Raw genomic sequence first — 23,982 nt, 5'->3', positions numbered from 1 at the left:
TAATTAATGTTGGGTCAATGGTCAATTTTATCTTGAGATTTTGATGATTATACAAAACAAATAAATTTAATATCCTTGTATATGCTAATATTATTTTATGCAGATTTTTTAAATATGGAAATTATTGAAGAAATGAAGTTCCTACAATCCAAGACTTTTATTTGAAGACCATGAAGATTAATGAAGATATTTTTTATTGGTTAGTATTATAATAAGCCTTAGAAAATTATTGTAGGATAGAGAGTAACTAATATTATAAGCACAAATCTATTTTATATAAGCACAAATCTATTTTATCTCTCTCAAAGTTGTTTTTAAATGCTTTTGAATAAATTTATTAAGAGAATATAGTCAAAATATTTACTCTTCACGTTTTCCCATCTCAAATATTTTTGTAGTAAATATCCTTGGTAGCTATTAAATGAAATTTTGCAAAAAGCGTTTTCTGATCTAAAAAGTAGTTTCTGATTTAATACAGTTGTCTGTTTCTAATACAGTTGGCTGTTTCTGCTATAAATGTTACACTGTTTTCTAAACTGAACCTTTCATCTCCTAACCTTGCATGTGTGAATATTAAATATGGTCAAACAGCCCTTTTAATTGCAACCTATGCATTGCCTCATTAGCTTAAAAACATCAGAAACATCAGAAACTTCATTGCTCATTAAAGAAAAAAATCTCAACGTTAACTTCTAAGAGACTATCATCTTTTCATATAAAAACTCTTTCCTCTCTTAAAAAAAATGGGTTTTGCAAAAGAATATGAGTCCATTGTTCAAAGTTTAAGTCTCTCAAAGCTCTCTCTTCAATCCTCCTATTTATTTTCGTCTCTTTGCTTTAAGAAAAATTTTTAAGAGAAAAGAAAACTTATCAACAACATTTTCTAAAGAACAGTGTGGGTCCCGTATATGTATGGCACAACCCAAGAGGGGGGGGTGAATTGGGTTTTCAAAAAATAATTTTAGATTTTAAAACAAAATACAAAATTCTAAGTGTAGCGGAAAAGTAAGGAACTTGTGAGAAAAAGTTATGGATTAGAATTTCCTCACAATGTTCTATTCATGAAAAATAGAAAGACTATGCAAAGTACAACTATTAATTAGAACTGCTTCACAATGTCTTATTCAATATCAGAACTGCTTTATGACGAAAAGCTATTGTAATTAGAACTTCCTCATAAAGTTTAGAAAATCATATAAGACTGTGTGAGAGACAGTTATTGAAATTAGAACTGCTCATAAAGCTTTAATCAAGTTTAGAAAACTGATTAGAAACCCAAATAGTGAAATATACTATAAATAGAAGAATAGTTTAGAACTTGGTATATTCACTTATCAGAATTCCAGAGTTCTAATATTCAGAGAAGATAAGACTTATTCCAGTTTTAGAACATCAGAATCATTAACAACTTTAGCATTTCTAAAAATATAAACAGAAGTGTAGGTAAAGCAGTATCAAGCAAAACTTCAGAAATTAAAAAGATCAACACAGTGATTTATAGTGGTTCGGCACTAACTCACCTACATCCACTCCCCAAGACTCATCTTGAGATCCTCAACTATGTTATCTCTTTTCAAGGGTAAGAGACAAACCAACAGTACAAGGCAATAGATTAACACCTAGATCTACCCTTTATCCCACCAGATTTTCCAACGGTTCTAGTTAACCTCAACCCTTTCTGTTTTTGGCAGAGTACAGAAACTCAATTCAAGACATTAGAATCTCTCTCACGGAGAAGGTTGCTTGATAACCTCTTTCACAATAGCTTTTCACCTAAGCTATTACACAAATATTTATCAAATAAAAACCTGTCTACTAAAGATTACAGAATCTAAATAGACAGAAAGAAATGCAAATATAAGCACAGGAAAAACAGTTTATCAGATTAGAAAATCATTTAGAATACAGAACCGTTTTTCAAAAGTAGTTATAAAAATTCTTTTCTCTTTAAAGATAAAAACGTGAAGTGTAAAGATGAAAAGAAAAATGGGGGTAGAGAGTAAGTTTTGAGAGATAAAAGATGTGATCAATAGGTGAATACTCTTAAAACGAAAACTCTTTCTTCCATTTAGCTCAAAGCATGAAAGCTCCTTTTTATAAAGAGATATGTGACTCTCGCTTTTGGAAAGAGGATATTTTATTTTGAAATCAGAATATTTTCTTTCCTTATTTAGAAGATATGAAAATCTTAGTTACCAAAAATTTGTTTTATACTTTTGGTAAGAAAAGTAAAAGACGATCTTACTTTCCTTTAAACATAAAGATTTTCGAAATCGTTTTATTTAGAAAGTATTTTTCGAATAAAATACTACTTACTAAAAACGAAAAATGAAATCTTCCTTCGTTTTAGGTAAGAGAATAAATTAAAAATCTTTAGATCTTTAAAGATAATTTTTGAAAACGAAAGCTTATGATTTATTACCAAAATCGTTAGAGACATAATCTTTTTAATTTTAGGTAATTAAATCATTTTGATGTTTTAAAGAATATTTTCGAAAACAAATTTTTGACGAAAGAATTATTTTTGAAGAAACTAATTTCCGAAAAATATTTTTGATGAGAGAAAGATTAGTTTTTGTGCTTATAGATGAATTTTCTCTCTATCCTACAAAGTATCCTAAATGCCTAACCACTAGGGTCTTTGGATATCTTCACACACAATGTAGGATTTGCCTTGTTCGTTTTTCTTTCCATAAGAATTCTGCATAAAATAATATTGGCACAAATAATATAATTTAAATTTATTTGTTTTGTTTTAATCATCAAAATTTCGAGATTAGAAATTGACCCTTAAGCCAACAATCTTCCCCTTTTTGATGATGACAAAACCAATAAATTTAGCAAACATAAAAACATGTGCTCCCCCTAAATTTTATGCATATAAGTTCTAAACATGCCAAAAGATATTAATATGAAGCGAATTTAGAACATGTATAATGCTCCCCCTGAATAGATGCAATAAAACTATTTATGAAATTTAGAACTAGGGAGACATTTTACAAACTGATTTTAGAACTAGCAAAGATAGACAAGATATTCTAAGTTCTAATAATCAGAGCATATGGTCAGAGCAAAAGAATAGAATAGAAACTGATATTAGAACAAAAAGATCTCAAAACCAACCTGTAGAGCAAATACAGACGTTAGAATAAGAATCTAAGTTCTAAAACACTCAGTTCATCATATAAATTATGTAGCTCTCCAAAATAGACCATATTGAAAACAATAAACACCAACACAGATTAGAAACAAATAAACACTAAGATTAGAAAACACTAAACACTAAACACTAAAATACAAGTACTTTGGTCACTAAGTACGTACCAAAATATCCAAAACACCACCAAAATACCTGCGTTCTCCCCCTTTTTGTCATCATACAAAAGGGTTAGAAAAAAAAGTCAGAGCATAATAAATAGAAAATTAAACAGAATTCCAAAAATATAACCTACAAAGATAAAGCAAAATATATTGTTCAGAACACATAAAAGGAAATCAGAGAGGCTTGGGATCAGTTCTAAGTCTCTTAGAACTTCTCAGATTCTGAGCTGGAGCGGTTTCAGAAGAACTTTCTGGCCTTTTAGAAGAAGGGTGCAGTGGAGGCTTTCTTCCATGAGTTCTATGTTTACCCGTAGTGTGCTTGACTTTCTTTGGTTTCTCTGAGGTAGGAGTGTAGGGTGTTCCTTTAACTTTCAGAGTAGCTAATTTCCTTTCATTCACATCTTTCATCCTTTCCAAGGTCTCAATGAGAGACTGATTCTGTTCAATCACAGTCTTGCAATGCTTTATTGCCTCATCGAGTTCCTTGTTATGCTCTTCTATTAGCTCTCTCTCCATTCTTCCTAGCATAGCTTCCCTACTCCTTTGAGCTGACAAGAACTCATATTCTTTTTCTGTTTTGACCTCAGTTGACTTTTCTTCATCACTTAATTCTAGCTTCTCTGTCTCAGCATCACTGACTTCTTCTATTTTCTTTCCTTTTTCAACTTTTCCAGACTCCTTTTTCTCTTCTGTTTCTTCTTCTTTTTCTAATTCTGCTTCCTTCTCAGCAGCTTTCTCTTTTTCTGTCTCTTCCTTCTTCTCTTCTTCTAATTTCTTTTCTTCTTCTCCTACTTCCTCAATCTTTTCCTCCTTCTCTGTTTCTCCTAATTTAGCTTTTCCTTTGTCTTCTCTCTTCTTCTTTTTCTCAGCCTCTTCTCTTCCCTTCTCTTCTTTCTCAACTTTTTCTTTTTCTTTCTTCACTTTTTCAACTTCTCCTGTCTCTTTCTTTTCTTTCTCAGTTTCTTCTTTTCCCTTCTCTTCTTTCTCCTTCTCTCCTTCTCCTTCTTCATCTTTCATTTTTAATGACCCGCTGTCTAGTTTTGAGACATTATACCCATCACTCTCCTTTAAATCAACATTAAGAAACTCAAACACTAGTGTAAGGACCATACCATAGGGCAGTTTCTTTGGGTTGTTCTGCATCTTGTCAAAGATAATAAGACATAGGTTGAGAGGTTTCTTCTCTTCTGTTTCTTCTTCTTTTTCTAATTCTGCTTCCTTCTCAGCAGCTTTCTCTTTTTCTGTCTCTTCCTTCTTCTCTTCTTCTAATTTCTTTTCTTCTTCTCCTACTTCCTCAATCTTTTCCTCCTTCTCTGTTTCTCCTAATTTAGCTTTTCCTTTGTCTTCTCTCTTCTTCTTTTTCTCAGCCTCTTCTCTTCCCTTCTCTTCTTTCTCAACTTTTTCTTTTTCTTTTTCTTTCTTCACTTTTTCAACTTCTCCTGTCTCTTTCTTTTCTTTCTCAGTTTCTTCTTTTCCCTTCTCTTCTTTCTCCTTCTCTCCTTCTCCTTCTTCATCTTTCATTTTTAATGACCCGCTGTCTAGTTTTGAGACATTATACCCATCACTCTCCTTTAAATCAACATTAAGAAACTCAAACACTAGTGTAAGGAACATACCATAGGGCAGTTTCTTTGGGTTGTTCTGCATCTTGTCAAAGATAATAAGACATAGGTTGAGAGGTTTCTTCTCTTCTGTTTCTTCTTCTTTTTCTAATTCTGCTTCCTTCTCAGCAGCTTTCTCTTTTTCTATCTCTTCCTTCTTCTCTTCTTCTAATTTCTTTTCTTCTTCTCCTACTTCCTCAATCTTTTCCTCCTTCTCTGTTTCTCCTAATTTAGCTTTTCCTTTGTCTTCTCTCTTCTTCTTTTTCTCAGCCTCTTCTCTTCCCTTCTCTTCTTTCTCAACTTTTTCTTTTTCTTTCTTCACTTTTTCAACTTCTCCTGTCTCTTTCTTTTCTTTCTCAGTTTCTTCTTTTCCCTTCTCTTCTTTCTCCTTCTCTCCTTCTCCTTCTTCATCTTTCATTTTTAATGACCCGCTGTCTAGTTTTGAGACATTATACCCATCACTCTCCTTTAAATCAACATTAAGAAACTCAAACACTAGTGTAAGGACCATACCATAGGGCAGTTTCTTTGGGTTGTTCTGCATCTTGTCAAAGATAATAAGACATAGGTTGAGAGGTTTCTTCTCAACTATGTGCCACATCATGCACAACTCAACCTGGTTCACATACGTGCGTGAGGCACTCTTGGGATACATATAAGGCACGATCAATTTGTATAACCATTTCATGTTGTCTGTCAAGTTTGAACATTCAATAGTGCCCTGTTTGTCAGCAGAACCCCTTTTCATAACTTTCTTCACAAAATCTTCCTTTTTGTACTCATTAACCCTAGAAATATCCTTAATTTTCGTCACCCTAGACCCAGCATTTGGCAAATCAAAAATCTTGCTCAAGTCAGCGTAAGACAAAGTTTTGATCTCACCCTTAAGCTTAACAGAGATCGACTCTGTTCCACTAACCTTAAGAGAACCGTAGAACTCTTTGACTAAACTTTCATAACATAGTCGGTTTAACGACAGGAAACACATCCATCCTTGAAACTCAAAGAGTTCCTTGAAATCAAACTCATTACTACCAAAAAATTTCCAATTGTGAATACTCAAATTTTGAGGCTCAAAAAGCTAGTTTTCCCGGACTGCAAACAGTCCGGCCGGACCGGAGGCCATTTTGGAAGTTTACCGAAAGTATGCCAATATGGTACTTGAAACGTCCGGGACATCGCAAGGATCACGGATCTGGGCCCGAAATTTTTTTCGGAGGTCCGGAAAGGCCTCCGGAGCAAAAAGATAGCGAGACCACCGGTCATCGGCGGCCCAGCCGCCGGCCACCGGCGGACCAGCCGCCGGAGCTGGCGGCCCAGCCGCCGAGGCCGGTGGCCCGGCCGCCGAGCCCCGCCGCCGAAACAGTCCGTTTTTGCCTATAAATAGTGGCCTCGGCACTCTGTTTTCGGCACTCAGTCTGTGTTGACGGACGCTCCTTCTCCCCTACGCTCTTTGCGTTTCTTTACTGCTTTCTTGCATTTTTTTTTTAATTTTAGTTTTATTGCTCTCTTGTGATATTTGGCCACTAAAATTAAATTAATCAAAATTCCCTTAACGAGGAGCTTAACCTGGAGTTAAGAAGCGGCCGTCGATTAAATCAGGTACATGAACTAAACTCTGCCTATTTAATTTTAGCACTTCATGCATGCTTCTATTCTACTCCTAATAATTCTACAACTGCATAAATGCATTCATATAATCATATAGGCAAGTAAATTGCCTCAATTAAAATATGATTAAGCTGAATGCCCGGTTAATTAATAATCGTGGTAGTAAAGCTTAAATCCGACAATATTGGCTTAAAATATCTTGTCTATCAATGGCTATGGTATGATTGCCTTTATTTCGAACAATTTTCGGCTTAAGTCCAATTCATCAATAATTGTGATTAAAAGGCCTTAATTAATCACGTTCTTTTGGCATTAAATTGCCTACATTGCAGTTCATTTAATTACTTTAGGCAAACAAATTGCCTATAAGTAAGAATAATCAATTTTTGGCAACAATTTGCCTAAATAAACCCACTTTTGACTAAAAGTCTTCAAATCAACACATTCTGGCTAAAAGCCTTCAAACAATTGCTTTTGGCAAATAAATTGCCTTAAGTCAATCATTTTGGCGACAATCGCCTAAAATCAATCATTTTGGCAATCAAATTGCCTAAATCACTCTTTTTGGCTAAAAGCCTTAAAATCAATCATTTTGGCGACAATCGCCTAAAATCAATCATTTTGGCAATCAAATTGCCTAAATCACTCTTTTTGGCTAAAAGCCATAAATCAAACAATTCTTTGGCAGAATGCCTAAACAAAATGCACAAAGCATACACACACTCATGCATGAAGCATACTCATTCAAATCCCTTCAAAGAAGGCCTATCGAACTACGTCGACTTTGATCTTCCATTCAAACGGAAGTACGTAGGCACGTTTGGGATTTAACCCCGAGCGGCAAGTCAAAATCATCATAAAAATTTTCTTTGGTCCAATTACCTTGCAAAGCATTCAAGCATTCATTCATGGTTAGTTCATCAGCATGACATAGTCTCGGGATCCATCTCGGGTTTGCAGACCATGCTTTAAACATTGGGTTAATTAATCTAGCATTTAGGTTAATTAAAATCGGAGTCACTTAGGGTTTTTTCCTAGTTTACCCTAAAATAATTAAACAAGGTGGCGACTCACACATCACATGCATTTCTTCCTTAGTCACATGCATTTGTATGCTTTTGACATTTGGGGAGGGGTTCACAGTTTGGCGACTCTGCTGGGGAATATTGTAATCTTTTTGCATAAAGTGGACTACAATTGCTGTGTAAACTAACCTGTCCTTCATTAGGATATTATTTTACTACGCTTTGTTTTGCAGGGTACCCCAACAAAGATTAAGTATTCTTTCTTTAAGAATGCTTAATAAAAAGAATTTGGACCTAATTGAAATTTGCTTTAAATCATTCAAATTTGTTTGCACGATTGAGAATCTTTTTCTCCACTGCATAAAAAATGAATTTCAAATGAATTTCTTCTCTCTCTGTTCAAACTTCTAAGTCTGGATAGCAAGTAGCGCTGATCGGCAAGTCTCTCTGATTATGTCGACGGACAGCCAAAGCGTCCTCCCTGTTACCGCAAACCACTCCTAATCCTTTTGGGGGTGGCCCATGGGTATGCGTACCGTTAGACCCACGCGAAACTCTTTGTTTCACATGTGGTTAGGTATATCCATACTCAAGGTTCAAGGGTCCCTTATAAGCCAATTCTCTATTTGAGTCATAGCCTATAGAACCTACCCTTTAGGACTGTATGCACCCAATGATGTGAATCATATCATAAAATGACTTATGTTGTGATGTTGTGCGCATTCACGCATTCATCCCATACTTCACAAAAAAAAATTTTTTTTTGAGAACTCAGGGCCTTTCGAAAAGTCGAGGTGTCCAGCCCTAAGCACTCTACCTTACATATCACATCCCATTGGGTCCTATCCTAGGTGTCCTAGCATACCAACATTACCCTACCACATAGGGTCAAACCATCCCATCCCACAGGGTCAAGTTATTCTTCCCTATACCAACACTACCCTACCTCACACTATCTCACATAGCCTATGAAAACACCTTATATAGGATAGTCTAATCATTTTGACTATGTCCTTTCACAGGTACCCCTCCAAAGACCACCTGTACCCGAAACACCAACTGAGCTCTCACCCACGAGTCCAACAACCCCGACTGCACCAATGGCCTCACTTGCTGACATCCGACATCTCATAGAACAACTGGAAGCCAGGATGGAGGCCAGAATGAATGAGGCCTTAGCCGCACAGAGGACTGCCCTAATAGCTGAACTGGGTAATGGTAATGGAAATGGGGCTTCCGCTGGGGGAGGTGATCCTGTTGCCTCCAATCAGGGACCTGGTGCTGAACCAACATCCTCAAACCCTACCCTTAACTCGGATGACATGCTCTCTGGAACTGCTTCGGAGCTGGAAGCTCAGAAAATGAGAGAGAGGCTGGAATTGTTGGAAAGGTCTATTACTGCCCTCAAGACACACAAGGAAGTGGTGGACATGGACTCCTTGTCCTTGTTCCCCGAAGCAAGATTACCTACAAAATTCAAGATGCCTAACATGGACAAGTTTGATGGAACCACCTGTCCCAAAACGCACCTGAAAATGTATGTGGGTGCACTAAACCCGTTTGGCCTGAATAGTGAGCTCCTTGCTCAGTTGTTTCAGCAATCTTTGACTGGTGCTGCATTAAGATGGTTTGTAAGCTTGGATCGTTCCAAAATGAAATATTGGGAGGACATATGTAATGCTTTCAACACGCAGTACCATTATAATATCGAAGTGGATGTTACCCGGAGGGAGCTGGAAACCACTAAACAAAAGAACAATGAGCCCTTCTCCTCATTCCTTTCGAGGTGGAGAGCCAAAGCTGCTCAAATGATCAACCGACCCTCTGAACAGGAACAAGTTGACATAATAATCAAGAATTTACTGCCTGTCTACCAGTCACAGCTTCAAACACAGTACTTGCCTACGTTCCAATCGCTCATTGCAACTGCAACTAAGGTGGAAGACTTAATCCAGTTGGGTCAACTCAAAGAAGACTCATACAAGAAGCAGAATCATGCTGGGTCCAGTGAGACAAATGAAATAGCCAGTATAATCCCTACGAATCCTTTACGTGTTGGGAATTTGGGAAACAATCCGCCAAGGAGGCAATATACTGATCTCGGCATGCCAATCCTTTTGGTGTTCCGAGAAGCAGTGAAAGCAAATTTACTGAAGCCCTTAGAAGCAAGGCCATTACCAAACCTCCTGCCCCGGAATTTCAAAGCCAATGAATACTGTGAGTACCATCAAGGACATGGGCACAAGACCGAATCATGCTGGACTTTGAAAAACCGTCTGCAAGACCTGGTTGACAATGGGTCCATCATCCCCAAGAGCAAGCTGAACATCAACTAATTCCTTGCCTAACAATGGGATTAATGCAAAAAAAAATTGCTGAACAAGAATCGTTCGATCCTTTCGAACTTTTGCTTAGGAATGAATGAAGTTTGTGTCTGAGAAGGTTGAGATCAAACCTCCAAAAGAACAAAGGAATTGTTCAAGACCAACAACAACCTGTCTGATCGATTTAAGCATCGAGAAGAACAAAGTCACTACAGTCAATCCAATCCTAGTCCATCACAGTCCACCTAGAGTCTATCTTTTAGGGTCTAGTTTTCTTTCTTTTCATTTTCATTTCCATTCAAGTCAAATTTGTAAATCTAAGTGTCTTTTGTACACAAATTTTGTCTTATCAATAAAAAGGGATCAGTTTACGTTCCAATCATGTTTATACTCTTTCCCTATCCTTTCTTGTGAAAGCAAAAGAAAAATCGAAAAAAATAATAATAAAAATATAAAAAAAATATAAAAAAAAAGATGATAAAGAAAAATAAATAAAAATTGGCAAAGAAAAATGCATTCATTTGCTCTGCATCAATCAAAGCTAGGGGCATCCTAAGAAGCACCATCAAAGGGGAAGTTTTGAAGGGTAATCATGGAAAGGATCTAGAAAAGGGTACGCAAGACTTCAAACAGTACCGAGGCAAAGCCGATTGAAGGGGTTAGGGCCAGAATGGTTTCTCCGAAAACCCAGGAATGGAAGATGCTCCGACAGAGAGGTGTCTGAACTTTGAGCTTAAAAGCGACTGAATAAAGAAGTTATGTTTGGAATCGGGTTGGGTCTACACGAAGTCGCGATGCTATCCATACACTACTCAAGTAATCTCAGAATCAAGTTGCCTCGAAATTCTTTATGGAGAGGCTGCTTCTAAACAAGCAAAAGGAAAAAATGGGTCAAAAGGAACTTCTGCACAAAAGAAAGAAATCAAGGACAAAGCTACAGGAAATCAAGTTGTCAAAAAACGGGTCAACTACAAGCTCTCTGTTAAATTCAAGCCCATTAAGGGTAGATGACAAATCATTTCAGCCATAAGGACAAAGACCAAGCAGGCTGCTCACATTTTGAAAAAGCAAGTTAAAAGAAGCAGTCATTTCCACAAATTGGATGATAACAAACACCTTGAAAATCAAGCGCCAAGCATAGCACAAGTACAAGTGTCCTTATAAACAAGGATCATTTCTCAAAACAAAGAAAAGAAGAGTCTCCTCAAAATTCCTTATGGAGAGGAGAACCATTGAGGAAATAAGTTTCAAATTCAGAGGAAGATAAAGTTCAAGAGAAGGAATTAAATTAACCTCAAGAATTCAAACATGGCGAAGCCACAAACTCAAAGCATAAAAGCTTCTTCAACACTCAAGCCACTCAAGTTACCACCACAATGTGGGTATTCAAAACTCTTTGTGATGAATACAAGTCATATTTCAGTCAACCAGTGGTAAAACCACTATAACAACAAAGTCGGATTCGCCTAGGGTCATCACTATGATACGAGCTCGAGTCAATAAGTTGATTCAACATCATCAAAATCGGGAATGAATCCTGTAAAGACATCAAGTCGGGAAGGAATCCCGCAAAGACATCAAGCCAGGAAGAAATCCCGCGAAGAAATCAAGTCAGAAATGAATTCTGCATCAACATCAAGTCGGGAATGAATCCCGCAAAGACATCAAGCCGGGAAGAAATCCCGCGAAGAAATCAAGTCAGAAATGAATTCTGTATTAATATCAAGTCGGGAAGGAATCCCGAAGAAATCAAATCGGAAATGAATTCCACAATCAGCATTAAGTCGGAATTGAATTTTGCCGCAACAGCAAGTCGGAAATAAATTCCGCACCAAGACGGAAAGGAATTCCGCACTAACATCAAGTCGGAGATGAATTCCGCACCAGCCGAGCACGAAGTTCGCATCCTCGAAGGAACTACGAAAGACCTGATTCTCCCCATCCCCCGAAGAGTTCTTGGAGATACGTAGGCAGCCGCAAAGGCGCGGTCACAAACATAAGTTTGCATCATAAATAGCATTTTCTCTTTGCCAATATAAAAAATAAAAAAAATAAAAAAAAAGAGAAGAAAAGAAAAATAAATTCTGGAGTTGAAAACCCGAAAGGACGGCTTCAGGCAAGAATTGAGCCCGCTAGGCTGAAAACCCGAAAGGGCGGTCTAGGCAAAAGTTAGGGCAAAGAGCCTGCTAGAGTCGAAAACCCGAAAGGGCGGCTACTAGGCAAAAGTTAAGGCAAAAAAAAAAAAAAAAAAAAAAAAATAAAGAGTGCTTTCATGAATTCTTTTAGAGAGTCCATTTTTGTAGGATAAACAGCAAAGTATGTCCTTAAAAAAAAAAAAAAAAATCCCTTTCAAAGGTCTCCTTGGAAGTATATAAATCATTTTTTCCAAGAATCACTGAGTTCCTTCGAGTCAAAATTCACCACAAGAAAAATTTGAGTCTCTAAATCGAGTCTCCAATGAGTCTCTAAAATCAAGTCTCCATCACCAGTGGTCATTCCACAACGAGTCACAAAAATCGAGTCATTCTCAAAAGTTCATTTTAAAAGCGTCACTCTTTGAGTCATTCCTCGAAAAAAAAAAGAAAGAGAGGAAAATGTCAATTCAATCCCCGGGGTTTCCAAAACAACCCTAAAAAATGTCAAACATAATCGTTGAGAGGTAATTCTTTAATACCTCGTCTCCACTCGGACCATCGTTTCTTCGATCCTTTCAGACGAGCGATGTCATCCACATTGTCCGTTTCCTCGAGTCATATAAGTGGCTTTGTTCTCTTTGATTCCTCAATCGATTGGACAAGTACAACACCAATGTTTTGAAGTATTCCATGGTCAGCACCATTCTGGGGGCAAGAAGTGATAAGAACCTTCACCATTCTCCCATCACAGAAGTAATCACGGAATTTTTAGTCTTTCATTAAGAAGAAATTCTATTTCAGCTAATAAGGGCATCAATTCTCTCAAGCAGGGGGCAAAATCCTCCAAGTCGGATTCAGGGGCAAGTGTTATAAAAAAAACATACATAACCCAGGGTGAAACCCAACCATCGTCAATCTCTTTTACACATACCCAGGGTAGAACCCGGTTAATGGTTAACCTTTTTTTTTTTTCTTTTTTTTACATAAAACCTAGGGTGAAACCCTAACCAATGACCAACCATTTTTCATCCAAAACCAAGCCATTTGATCATTTCGACTTTAGGTGGACCCTTGGTTCTCAAAGAAAAAAAACAAAAATAAAACAAATCTCTTTTCAAGCCCTCATTAAGAGGCAAAACATCTTTTCAAGTCCTCTAAGAGGCAAAATCTCTTTTCAAGCCCTCATTAAGAGGCAAAACATCTTTTCAAGTCCTCTAAGAGGCAAAATCTCTTTTCAAGCCCTCATTAAGGGGAAAACATCTTTTCAAGTCCTCTAAGAGGCAAAATTTCTTTTTAAGTCCTCAAAGAGGCAAAAACATCTTTAAGTTGCAAACATAAATCCATGCATTTGATCATTTCATTTCAAAGAAAAAAACCAACGGCAGGGTTTCCTCCTCTGCCCATCCTTAAAATTTGCTCCTTCAGACAGCCACTGGCTCTTATAAATCATTTTTTTTATGATAGCCAGTGGGGGGCAACTGTGAATACTCAAATTTTGAGGCTCAAAAAGCTAGTTTTCCCGGACTGCAAACAGTCCGGCCGGACCGGAGGCCATTTTGGAAGTTTACCGAAAGTATGCCAATATGGTACTTGAAACGTCCGGGACGTCGCAAGGATCACGGATCTGGGCCCGGAATTTTTTTCGGAGGTCCGGAGCGCCCGGAAAGGCCTCCGGAGCAAAAAGATAGCGAGACCACCGGCCATCGGCGGCCGAGCCCAGCCGCCGAGCCCGGCCGCCGAAACAGTCTGTTTTTGCCTATAAATAGTGGCCTCGGCACTCCGTTTTCGGCACTCAGTCTGTGTTGACGGACGCTCCTTCTCCCCTACGCTCTTTGCGATTCTTTACTGCTTTCTTGCATTTTTTTTAATTTTACTTTTATTGCTCTCTTGTGATATTTGGCCACTAAAATTAAATTAATCAAAATTCCCTTAACGAGGAGCTTAACCTGGAGTTAAGAAGCGGCCGTCGATTAAATCAGGTACATGAACTAAACTCTGCCTATTTAATTTTAGCACTTAATGCATGCTTCTATTCTACTCCTAATAATTCTACAACTGTATAAATGCATTCGTATCATCATATAGGCAAGTAAATTGCCTCAATTAAAATATGATTAAGCTGAATGCCCGGTTAATTAATAATCGTGGTAGTAAAGCTTAAATCCGACAATATTGGCTTAAAATATCTTGTCTATCAATGGCTATGGTATGATTGCCTTTATTTCGAACAATTTTCGGCTTAAGTCCAATTCATCAATAATTGTGACTAAAAGGCCTTAATTAATCACGTTCTTTTGGCATTAAATTGCCTACATTGCAGTTCATTTAATTACTTTAGGCAAACAAATTGCCTATAAGTAAGAATAATCAATTTTTGGCAACAATTTGCCTAAATCAACCCACTTTTGACTAAAAGTCTTCAAATCAACACATTCTGGCTAAAAGCCTTCAAACAATTGCTTTTGACAAATAAATTGCCTTAAGTCAATCATTTTGGCGACAATCGCCTAAAATCAATCATTTTGGCAATCAAATTGCCTAAATCACTCTTTTTGGCTAAAAGCCTTAAAATCAATCATTTTGGCGACAATCGCCTAAAATCAATCATTTTGGCAATCAAATTGCCTAAATCACTCTTTTTGGATAAAAGCCATAAATCAAACAATTCTTTGGCAGAATGCCTAAACAAAATGCACAAAGCATACACACACTCATGCATGAAGCATACTCATTCAAAGCCCTTCAAAGAAGGCCTATCGAACTACGTCGACTTTGATCTTCCATTCAAACGGAAGTACGTAGGCACGTTTGGGATTTAACCCCGAGCGGCAAGTCAAAATCATCATAAAAATTTTCTTTGGTCCAATTACCTTGCAAAGCATTCAAGCATTCATTCATGGTTAGTTCATCAGCATGACATAGTCTCGGGATCCATCTCGGGTTCGCAGGCCATGCTTTAAACATTTGGTTAATTAATCTAGCATTTAGGTTAATTAAAATCGGAGTCACTTAGGGTTTTTTCCTAGTTTACCCTAAAATAATTAAACAAGGTGGCGACTCACACATCACGTGCATTTCTTCCTTAGTCACATGCATTTGTATGCTTTTGACATTTGGGGAGGGGTTCACACCAATCAATGACATACGAACGCATGAGAGGATATGGTGAGAGGATAGATTTACCTTTGTCGCATGCCCTAGCTACTTGTTTCTTTGAAGTAGCCGTTTCGATTTTTCCTTCCTTTGGTTCCTTTTCTAGCTTTTTCTGTCCTTTTGCTCATATTTCTTTGAAAGCCTTTTTAGGAGTTGAAGTTCTTGCTCAGTTAAGGAATTGGATGAGGAGGTGGAACTAGATTCGGCCATTGTTGAGATTTTTGAAACACAGAACTGCTTAGGGTTTTGCTAGCAAGAGAGCAATAGAAAGAACATGAAGCAGTTAATAGAGAGACAAGAACACTTAAGTGGCGGAAGAAATCGAAAAGAATAGTTTTTTAAAGAAATTCAAAACGATAAATAGAATAAAAGAAATAAAATAATAATAAAAAAAAAACAATAAAATCGCCAAAGCACTAAGGATACGAAACATAATAAAACAAACACACACAATAAATTAACTATTTTTGGATTTGGTCTAAAGCAAGATTCTGATAGTGACATTAGAAAGTCATATCAGAGCAATATGTGTTTCTCTTTAGACAAAAACGTTTTTCACACAGAACAAGTAATTAGAACATAGCAAGTCTTTCATTTTCGAATATAGAAAGCAGTTTAGAACATACTTATAGAGTTCTAAAGTTACGAGTTTAGATCTAACATACCAAGTTCTCTTCTAATTGAGCATAATTGACTTTCATTCAGGGGTTTAGTAAAGATATCTACCAATTGCTTTTCTGTAGGAATGAACTCAATTACTATGTCATCTTTTTGTACATGATCACGTATGAAGTGATGTCTGAGTTCTATGTGCTTGGTTCTAGAATGCTGAATTGGATTTTTAGATAAGTTGATGGCGCTTATGTTGTCACACTTGATTGGCACCGTTTCTAATTTTAGTCCATAGTCTGCCAATTGTTGTTTGATCTATAGAACTTGTGCAACACAACTTCCAGCAGCAATATATTCTGCTTCTGCAGTAGAAAGAGCAACATATGTCTGTTTCTTGCTAAACCATGATACAAGGGCGCTACCCAGAAATTGACACGTTCCAGACGTGCTTTTTCTATCTATTCTACTTCCTGCAAAATCAGAATCACTATACCCAACAAGATCAAATGTATCATCTTTAGAATGCCATAGACCCAGATTAGAAGTTCCACAAAGATATCTTAATATTCTTTTTACAACAGTTAAGTGAGACTCTTTAGGACACGATTGAAATCTAGCACATAAACAAACACTAAAGTGTATGTCTGGTCTGCTTGCCGTTAGATATAGTAAAGAACCAATCATACTTCTAAACAGCTTGATATCCACATCCTTACCTTTTTCGTCTTTTTCTAATTTTGAGGATGGACTCATTGGTGTACTACATACCTTGGCATTTTCCATTTTGAATCGTTTCAACAATTCTCTAGTGTACTTTTCTTGATTAATGAAAATTCCATTTTCACATTATTTGATTTGAAGTCCAAGGAAGAAGTTTAATTCTCCCATCATACTCATTTCGAACTCACCCTGCATAATCTTAGAAAATTCCTTACAAAGAAGATATTAGTAGATCCAAAGATTATGTCATCAACATAAATTTGCACAACTAGAATGTCATGTGCTTTATTTTTGATAAATAGTGTTGTATCAACCTTTCCTCTTGAAAAACCATTTTCCAATAGAAACTTACTCAATCTTTCATACCAAGCTCTAGGAGCTTGCTTCAAACCATAAAGAGCTTTAGTAAGTTTGTAAACATGATTAGGTTTATCAAAAATATCAAAACCAGGAGGTTGTTCTACATACACTTCTTCATTTAGAAAACCATTTAGAAAAGCACTTTTCACATCCATTTGATACAACATGAAATTTTTAAAACATGCAAATGCACAAAGTATTCTAATGGCCTCAAGTCTAGCAACCGGGGCAAGGTCTCATCAAAATCGATGCCTTCCTCTTGGTTGTACCCTTGAGCCACTAATCTTGCTTTGTTTCTCACAACGTTACCTTATTCATCAAGCTTATTTCTAAACACCCATTTTGTTCCAATAACAGAATGATTTTTAGGTCTAGAAACAAGTTTCCAAACTTGGTTTATCTCAAATTGATTTAGCTCTTCTTGCATAGCAAGAATCCAACTTTCATCATTTTGAGCATCTTCTAAATTTTTAGGTTCTAATTGAGAAACGAAAGCAACATTACCAAAATATATTTTAAGTTGAGCTCTAGTCATCATCCTTTCTGAGGGATTATCCATAATGTCTTCTTGAGGATGATACTTATGAAATCGCCATTCTTTTGGTAATTGAGAATCTTCATTTTCTGTTTCTGGCATTTGACTTTCAACTACATTCTGATCTTCATGTTCTATTTCTGGTTCTGCTTGATTATCAGTGTTCTGCTCACTTTCTGGCTGTTCTAGTTGTTCTGATTGTTCATTCTGCTTTTCATGATTAGAATCTACAACATCATCACTTTCTAATGTTCTAGATGTAGAGTCAGATTCATCAAACACAACATGAATCTACAACTAGGGTCTTTTCATTAAATACTCTATATGCTTTACTATTACTAGAATATCCTAGAAAAATACCTTCATAAGATTTAGCATCAAATTTAGCAAGATGATTTTTCTTGTTATCTAGAATAAAGCATTTGCACCCAAAAATGTGAAAATAACCAATATTTGGTTTTCTACCTTTGTATAGCTCATATGGAGTCTTTTTAAGTTTAGATCTTACCAAAGCCCTGTTTAGAATATAACAGGCAGTGTTAACTGCTTCTGACCAGAAATACTTTGGTAGTTTAGAATCACTTAGCATGGTTCTGGCCATTTCTTGAAGTGTTCTGTTCTTGCGTTCCACTACTCCATTTTGTTGAGGTGTTCTAGGTGCTGAGAAGTTATGGAAGATTCCTGACTCGTTGCAAAAAGCATCGAATTTCTGATTTTCAAATTCTCCTCCATGATCACTTCTAATTACCGTGATGTTGTATCCTTTATCAATTTGTATTCTCTTGCAAAGATGAACAAACATGTCATATGACTCATCCTTATTTCTAAGGAAGAGTGTCAAGGTGAATCTAGAGTAATCATCTACAATAACAAAAGCATAAAATTTTCCTCCAAGACTAGAAGGAGTAATTGGACCAAATAAATCAAGGTGTAGTAATTCTAAAGGTCTAGAAGCAGAAACCATGCCCTTGGATTTAAAAGATGTTCTGGTTTGTTTGCTGATTTGACAAGCATCACAAATGTGATCTTTTTCAAATTTCAACTTTGGCAAACCTCGAACCAAATCTTTCTTAGACAGTTTAGAAATAAGGTGCATGCTTGCATGTCCAAGTCTTCTATGCCATAACCAACTAGAATTATCAACAGAAACTAGACATATATCCTCGTTATGCATATCAGAGAGATCTACTAGGTATATATTTCCAAACCTTTTTCCAACAAATAAGGTTTTATTATCATGCATGTTCTGAACTTCACAATGAGAAGGTTCAAAGATCACTCTTCTATTTTTATCACAAATCTGACTAACACTTAACAAGTTATAATGTAATCCTTCTACTAAGCATAAATCTTCTATTGAAGGATTAGAACCTACCACACCAATACCAACGATTTTACCTTTTGTTTTGTCTCCAAAGCTTACTGTACCTCCCTTTTTCTTTTCTAATCTGGTGAACTTCTTTCTATCACCAGTCATATGCCTAGAGCAAGCACTGTCCATGTACCACATCTCTGTTTTCAGCTCGCTCCTTAGGCACACTTGAAAAGATCAAGCAGATTTAGGTACCTAGCTCATATTGGGTCCTGGAGGGTTAGTGGTAATAGGTGCATTTAGCTTACTATGATTTTTCTTTCTGTTGAAACTTTGATATTCTAAAATTGATTTTAGAATTCTAATCTCAGTTTTCAAAGATTCATTTTCAGAATTCAGATTTTTACATTTTTCTTCAAGATGTGTTTGATTTTCAGAAAATTGATTATTACAAATTTTAAGATCCTTGATTTCTGTGATGAGATCTTTGCATGTAACTTCTTGATAAAAAGCATCTTTTAAATGATTACTTTCAGATTTTAATTTTCTGAAATCTTTCTGTAGAAGTTTATGCTTTCTAACAAGCTTTTCAAACTCATTGCAAAGATTATTGTAAGTATTTAGAAGATCATTTTCTGATTCAGGTTCAGAAATACTTACAGTGCTTTCTTCATTCTTCTGGACCATTGCATTTGTTTCGTTCATTTTAGCTTTCTGTGTTGAAGTCAGAGTACTGATCTCTTTGGAGTCAGAATCGATAGTAGCCATTAGACAGATATTAGCAATTTCTTCTTGATCACTATGGCTTCCAGAATTAGAATCATTTGAATCACTCCAAGTAGCTACAAAAGCCTGCTTTAGCTTCTCTTTCGTTGACTTCTTTTTCAATTTAGGACAATTAGGCTTGATATGTCCAAGTTTGTTGCATTCATAACAAACCACTTCAGAAGGTTCTTTCTTAGGTAAGTTACTATTTTTGGGTGGAAAGTTCTTTTTGTTAAACTTTTTCTATGGCCTTCCACTCTTTCTATAGAACTTTTTAAATCTTTTAGCAACTAGTGCTAAATCATCACTATCAAGATCAGAAGAGCTTTCTTCACTAGAGTCTACTCTCAAAGCCAGTACTTTCTTTTTCTTATCTTCTATGGTCAAAGAAGATTTCATTTCTTCTGAAACAAGAGCTCCTATAAGGCAATCATAAGTGACGGGAGTCTCTTTGTACTTCATGACAGTTCCTATAGAATCCCATTTTTTAGGTAGAATTCTAAGGATTTTCTTAACAAGCTCATCTTATGAAATTTCCTTATCGAGAGTTCTCAAAGGATTAACTATATTAGTAAATCTAGAATTTAACTCTGCAATAGTTTCTCCTTCTTTCATACTAAACATTTCATATTCTCTCCAAAGGATATTTATTCTGGATTCCTTTACTTTATCTATACCCTCATAGGTGACTTTAAGTATTTCCCATACTTTTGTTGCCGATTTACATCCAGACACTTTGTTGTATTCTGTTGCATCTAAAGCACAATGAAGAATATTGATAGCTTTTGCATTTATAGCAATATCGTTCCAATCAGCATCTGTATATTCTTCTTCTGTTTTTCTAACAATCTCATCTCCTACAACTTTCATGGGAATACGAGGACCAATGATAACATTCCTCCAGCAGTTTATATCAATTGATTTCATGAAGTTTTCCATTCTAGTTTTCCAATAAGAGTAATTAGAACCATTGAACAAAGGAGGTCTAGAAACAAATTGACCTTCTAATGAAGTAAGAGGAAGTGAGGCTGCCATGGGATCTTATCTCTTAAGCGGTTAAGCTTCGGTAAGTTAAGAGCCAATGCTCTGATACCAGATTATGGGTCCTGTATATGTATGGCACAACCCAAGAGGGGGTTGAATTGGGTTTTCAAAAAATAATTTTAGATTTTAAAACAAAATACAGAATTCTAAGTGCAGCGGAAAAGTAAAGAACTTGTGAGAAAAAGTTATGGATTAGAACTTCCTCACAATGTTCTATTCATGAAAAATAGAAAGACTATGCAAAGTGCAGCTATTAATTAGAACTGCTTCACAATGTCTTATTCAATATCAGAACTGCTTTATGACGGAAAGCTATTGTAATTAGAACTTCCTTATAAAGTTTAGAAAATCATATAAGACTGTGTGAGAGACAGTTATTGAAATTAGAACTGCTTCACAAAGCTTTAATCAAATTTAGAAAACTGATTAGAAACCCAAATAGTGAAATATACTGTAAATAGAAGAATAGTTTAGAACTTGGTATATTCACTTATCAGAATTCCAGAGTTCTAATATTCAGAGAAGATAAGACTTATTCCAGTTTTAGAACATCAGAATCATTAACAACTTTAGCATTTCTAAAAATATAAATAGAAGTGTAGGTAAAGCAGTATCAAGCAAAACTTCAGAAATTAAAAAGATTAACACAGTGATTTATAGTGGTTCGGCACTAACTCGCCTACATCCACTCCCCAAGACTCATCTTGAGATCCTCAACTATGTTATCTCTTTTCAAGGGTAAGAGACAAACCAACAGTACAAGGCAATAGATCAACACCTAGATCTACCCTTTATCCCACTAGATTTTCCGAAGGTTCTAGTTAACCTCAACCCTTTCTGTTTTTGGCAGAGTACAGAAACTCAATTCAAGACATTAGAATCTCTCTCACGGAGAAGGTTGCTTGATAACCTCTTTCACAATAGCTTTTCACCTAAGCTATTACACAAATGTTTATCAAATAAAAACCTGTATACTAAAGATTACAGAATCTAAATAGACATAAAGAAATGCGAACATAAGCACAGGAAAAACAGTTTATCAGATTAGAAAATAGTTTAGAACACAGAACCGTTTTTCAAAAGTAGTTATAAAAATTCTTTTCTCTTTAAAGATAAAAACGTGAAGTGTAAAGATGAAAAGAAAAATGGGGGTAGAGAGTAAGTTTTGAGAGATAAAAGATGTGATCAATAGGTGAATACTCTTAAAACGAAAACTCTTTCTTCCATTTAGCTCAAAGCATGAAAGCTCCTTTTTATAGAGAGATATGTGACTCTCGCTTTTGGAAAGAGGATATTTTATTTTGAAATCAGAATATTTTCTTTCCTTATTTAGAAGATACGAAAATCTTAATTACCAAAAATTTGTTTAATACTCTTGGTAAGAAAAGTATTTTTCGAAACATAAAGATTTGCGAAATCGTTTTATTTGGAAAGTATTTTTCGACTAAAATACTACTTACTAAAAACGAAAAATGAAATCTTCCTTCGTTTTAGGTAAGAGAATAAATTAAAAATCTTTAGATCTTCAAAGATAATTTCCGAAAAAGAAAGCTTATGATTTATTACCAAAATCGTTAGAGACATAATCTTTTTAATTTTAGGTAATTAAATCATTTTGATGTTTTAAAGAATATTTTCGAAAACAAATTTTTGACGAAAGAATTATTTTTGAAGAAACTAATTTCCGAAAAATATTTTTGATGAGAGAAAGATTAGTTTTTGTGCTTATAGATGAATTTTCTCTCTATCCTACAAAGTATCCTAAATGCCTAACCACTAGGGTCTTCGGATATCTTCACACACAATGTAGGACTTGCCTTGTTCGTTTTTCTTTCCATAAGAATTCTACATAAAATAATATTAGCACAAATAATATAATTTAAATTTATTTGTTTTGTTTTAATCATCAAAATTCCGAGATTAGAAATTGACCCTTGAGCCAACAAACAGTTCTGATCTTTAAATATGTTTTCAAAATCCGTTTTCTGTTCTTCCTGTGCTTATATTTGCATTTCTCTCTGTCTATATAGATTCTGTAATCTGTTATAGACAGGCTCTTTAATTTAAAAATTTTTGTGTAATAGCTTAGGTGAAAAGCTATGGTGGTATAGGTTATCAAGCGACCTTCTCCTTATATGAGATTCTAATGTCTTGATTTGAGTTTCTATTCTCCACAAAAACAGAAAGGGTTGAGGTTGACTACAACCTTTGAAAAATCTAGTGGGATAAAAGTTAGATCCAGGTGTTGATCTATTTCCTTGTATTGTTGGTTTGTCTCTTACCCTTGAAAAGAGATAACATAGTGGAGGATCTCAAGATGAGTCTTGGGGAGTGGATGTAGGCTAGTTAGTGCCGAACCACTATAAATCTCTGAGTTTATCTTTTTTATTTTCTGAAATTCTGCTTGATTATGTTCTATTTACACAACTGTTAATCTGTTCTAAAATGCAAAATGGTTAATGAGTTTCTGATTCTAAACGTGAATAAGCTTTATCTCTGTGGAACATTAGAACTTTGGATTTGTGACATCCTACCGAGTCGAGTCTTTGTATCGAGTCGAGTTGAGTCGAGTTGATCCAAACCCGGTTGGGGTAGAATGGGATTATAAGTGGACTTTCTTGATTGAGAGAAAAAGATCAAAGTATAAGAGTTAGGATTTCCTTGCACTAAAAGATCAAGCTTGGGTATTAAGTTGAAACCTGTTGACAATTGAGGTATCATTTAGTAAGTTTCCATCATTTATCTTGATTTTAATGGCCTACCCGTGATAATCATTTCACTTTCCCATTTTCATCCTTATCTTCATCTTCTTCATCTCCTTCCTTTCCTTTATTTCTCCATCCATTGTCATGGTAGTTTAAGGCAACCTCAATTTTCTCCAAGTAAGTAGAATTTCTTGAAGTTTTACTCTAATTGAGTTATATTGTAGATAAGTTATAAGAATTCTGATGTGTATAGGAGAAGGGAGTTCAAAGATTGTAGAAAAAAGAAGCTAAAGAAGAGCTCAAGCTTTTTGGAGTGGAGGTTTGATATCTCTTTTCATTTACCATTTTCTTTGCATGAGAATTTGTGTGGTGTGTTGATAATGAGACAATCTATTGCTTCATGTTGAGTGGGAGGACTGGTAATGATGAGAAAACAGGGGAGGTATTGAATATATGAAGTAAATAGTGAGTTTATGTTGAAACAGGTTGTTCTGGAAAAGAACCAGTGACTTCATCTTGATTTTGACCCCATTTAATGATGGAATTAGGAAGTTTCATAGAAGAGTTATTTATTCCTCTATGTGTTAGCTTTACATGGGCTTTTGAATCACCCAAATCGGAGTTGTATATTGAGAGATATGACCAAAAGAGTGCAGACTGCGCAGGCTGGAAACACGTCGCGCGCTCGCGACTTTGCACTGCGCAGGCTGGAACACGTCGCGCGCTCGCGACTTTGCACTGCACGCTTGCGACTTGTGC

General features: G+C 35.8%; 1 protein-coding gene across 1 annotated transcript; it reads right to left on the bottom strand.

The window, feature by feature from the left end:
• Positions 1–3,112: 3,112 nt before the first annotated feature.
• Positions 3,113–20,509, bottom strand: LOC149499143 (uncharacterized). The gene is made up of 4 exons (XM_089722053.1): positions 20,380–20,509; positions 20,105–20,181; positions 18,826–18,925; positions 3,113–3,123 (listed from the first exon to the last, which is right to left on the bottom strand). The coding sequence occupies exons 1-4, from the start codon at positions 20,507–20,509 to the stop codon at positions 3,113–3,115; spliced, it is 318 nt and encodes a 105-aa protein (XP_089578179.1).
• Between the last annotated feature and the right edge of the window lie 3,473 nt (positions 20,510–23,982).

The sequence above is a fragment of the Jatropha curcas genome, chromosome 1 (genome assembly GCF_041381405.1).
Source record: "Jatropha curcas cultivar XTBG-Jc1 chromosome 1, XTBG_Jcur_1.0, whole genome shotgun sequence".
In the NCBI taxonomy this organism is placed as follows: Eukaryota; Viridiplantae; Streptophyta; class Magnoliopsida; order Malpighiales; family Euphorbiaceae; genus Jatropha; species Jatropha curcas.
Note: the sequence above shows the minus strand (reverse complement) of the source record. Positions and strands in the feature narration are given on the sequence as shown.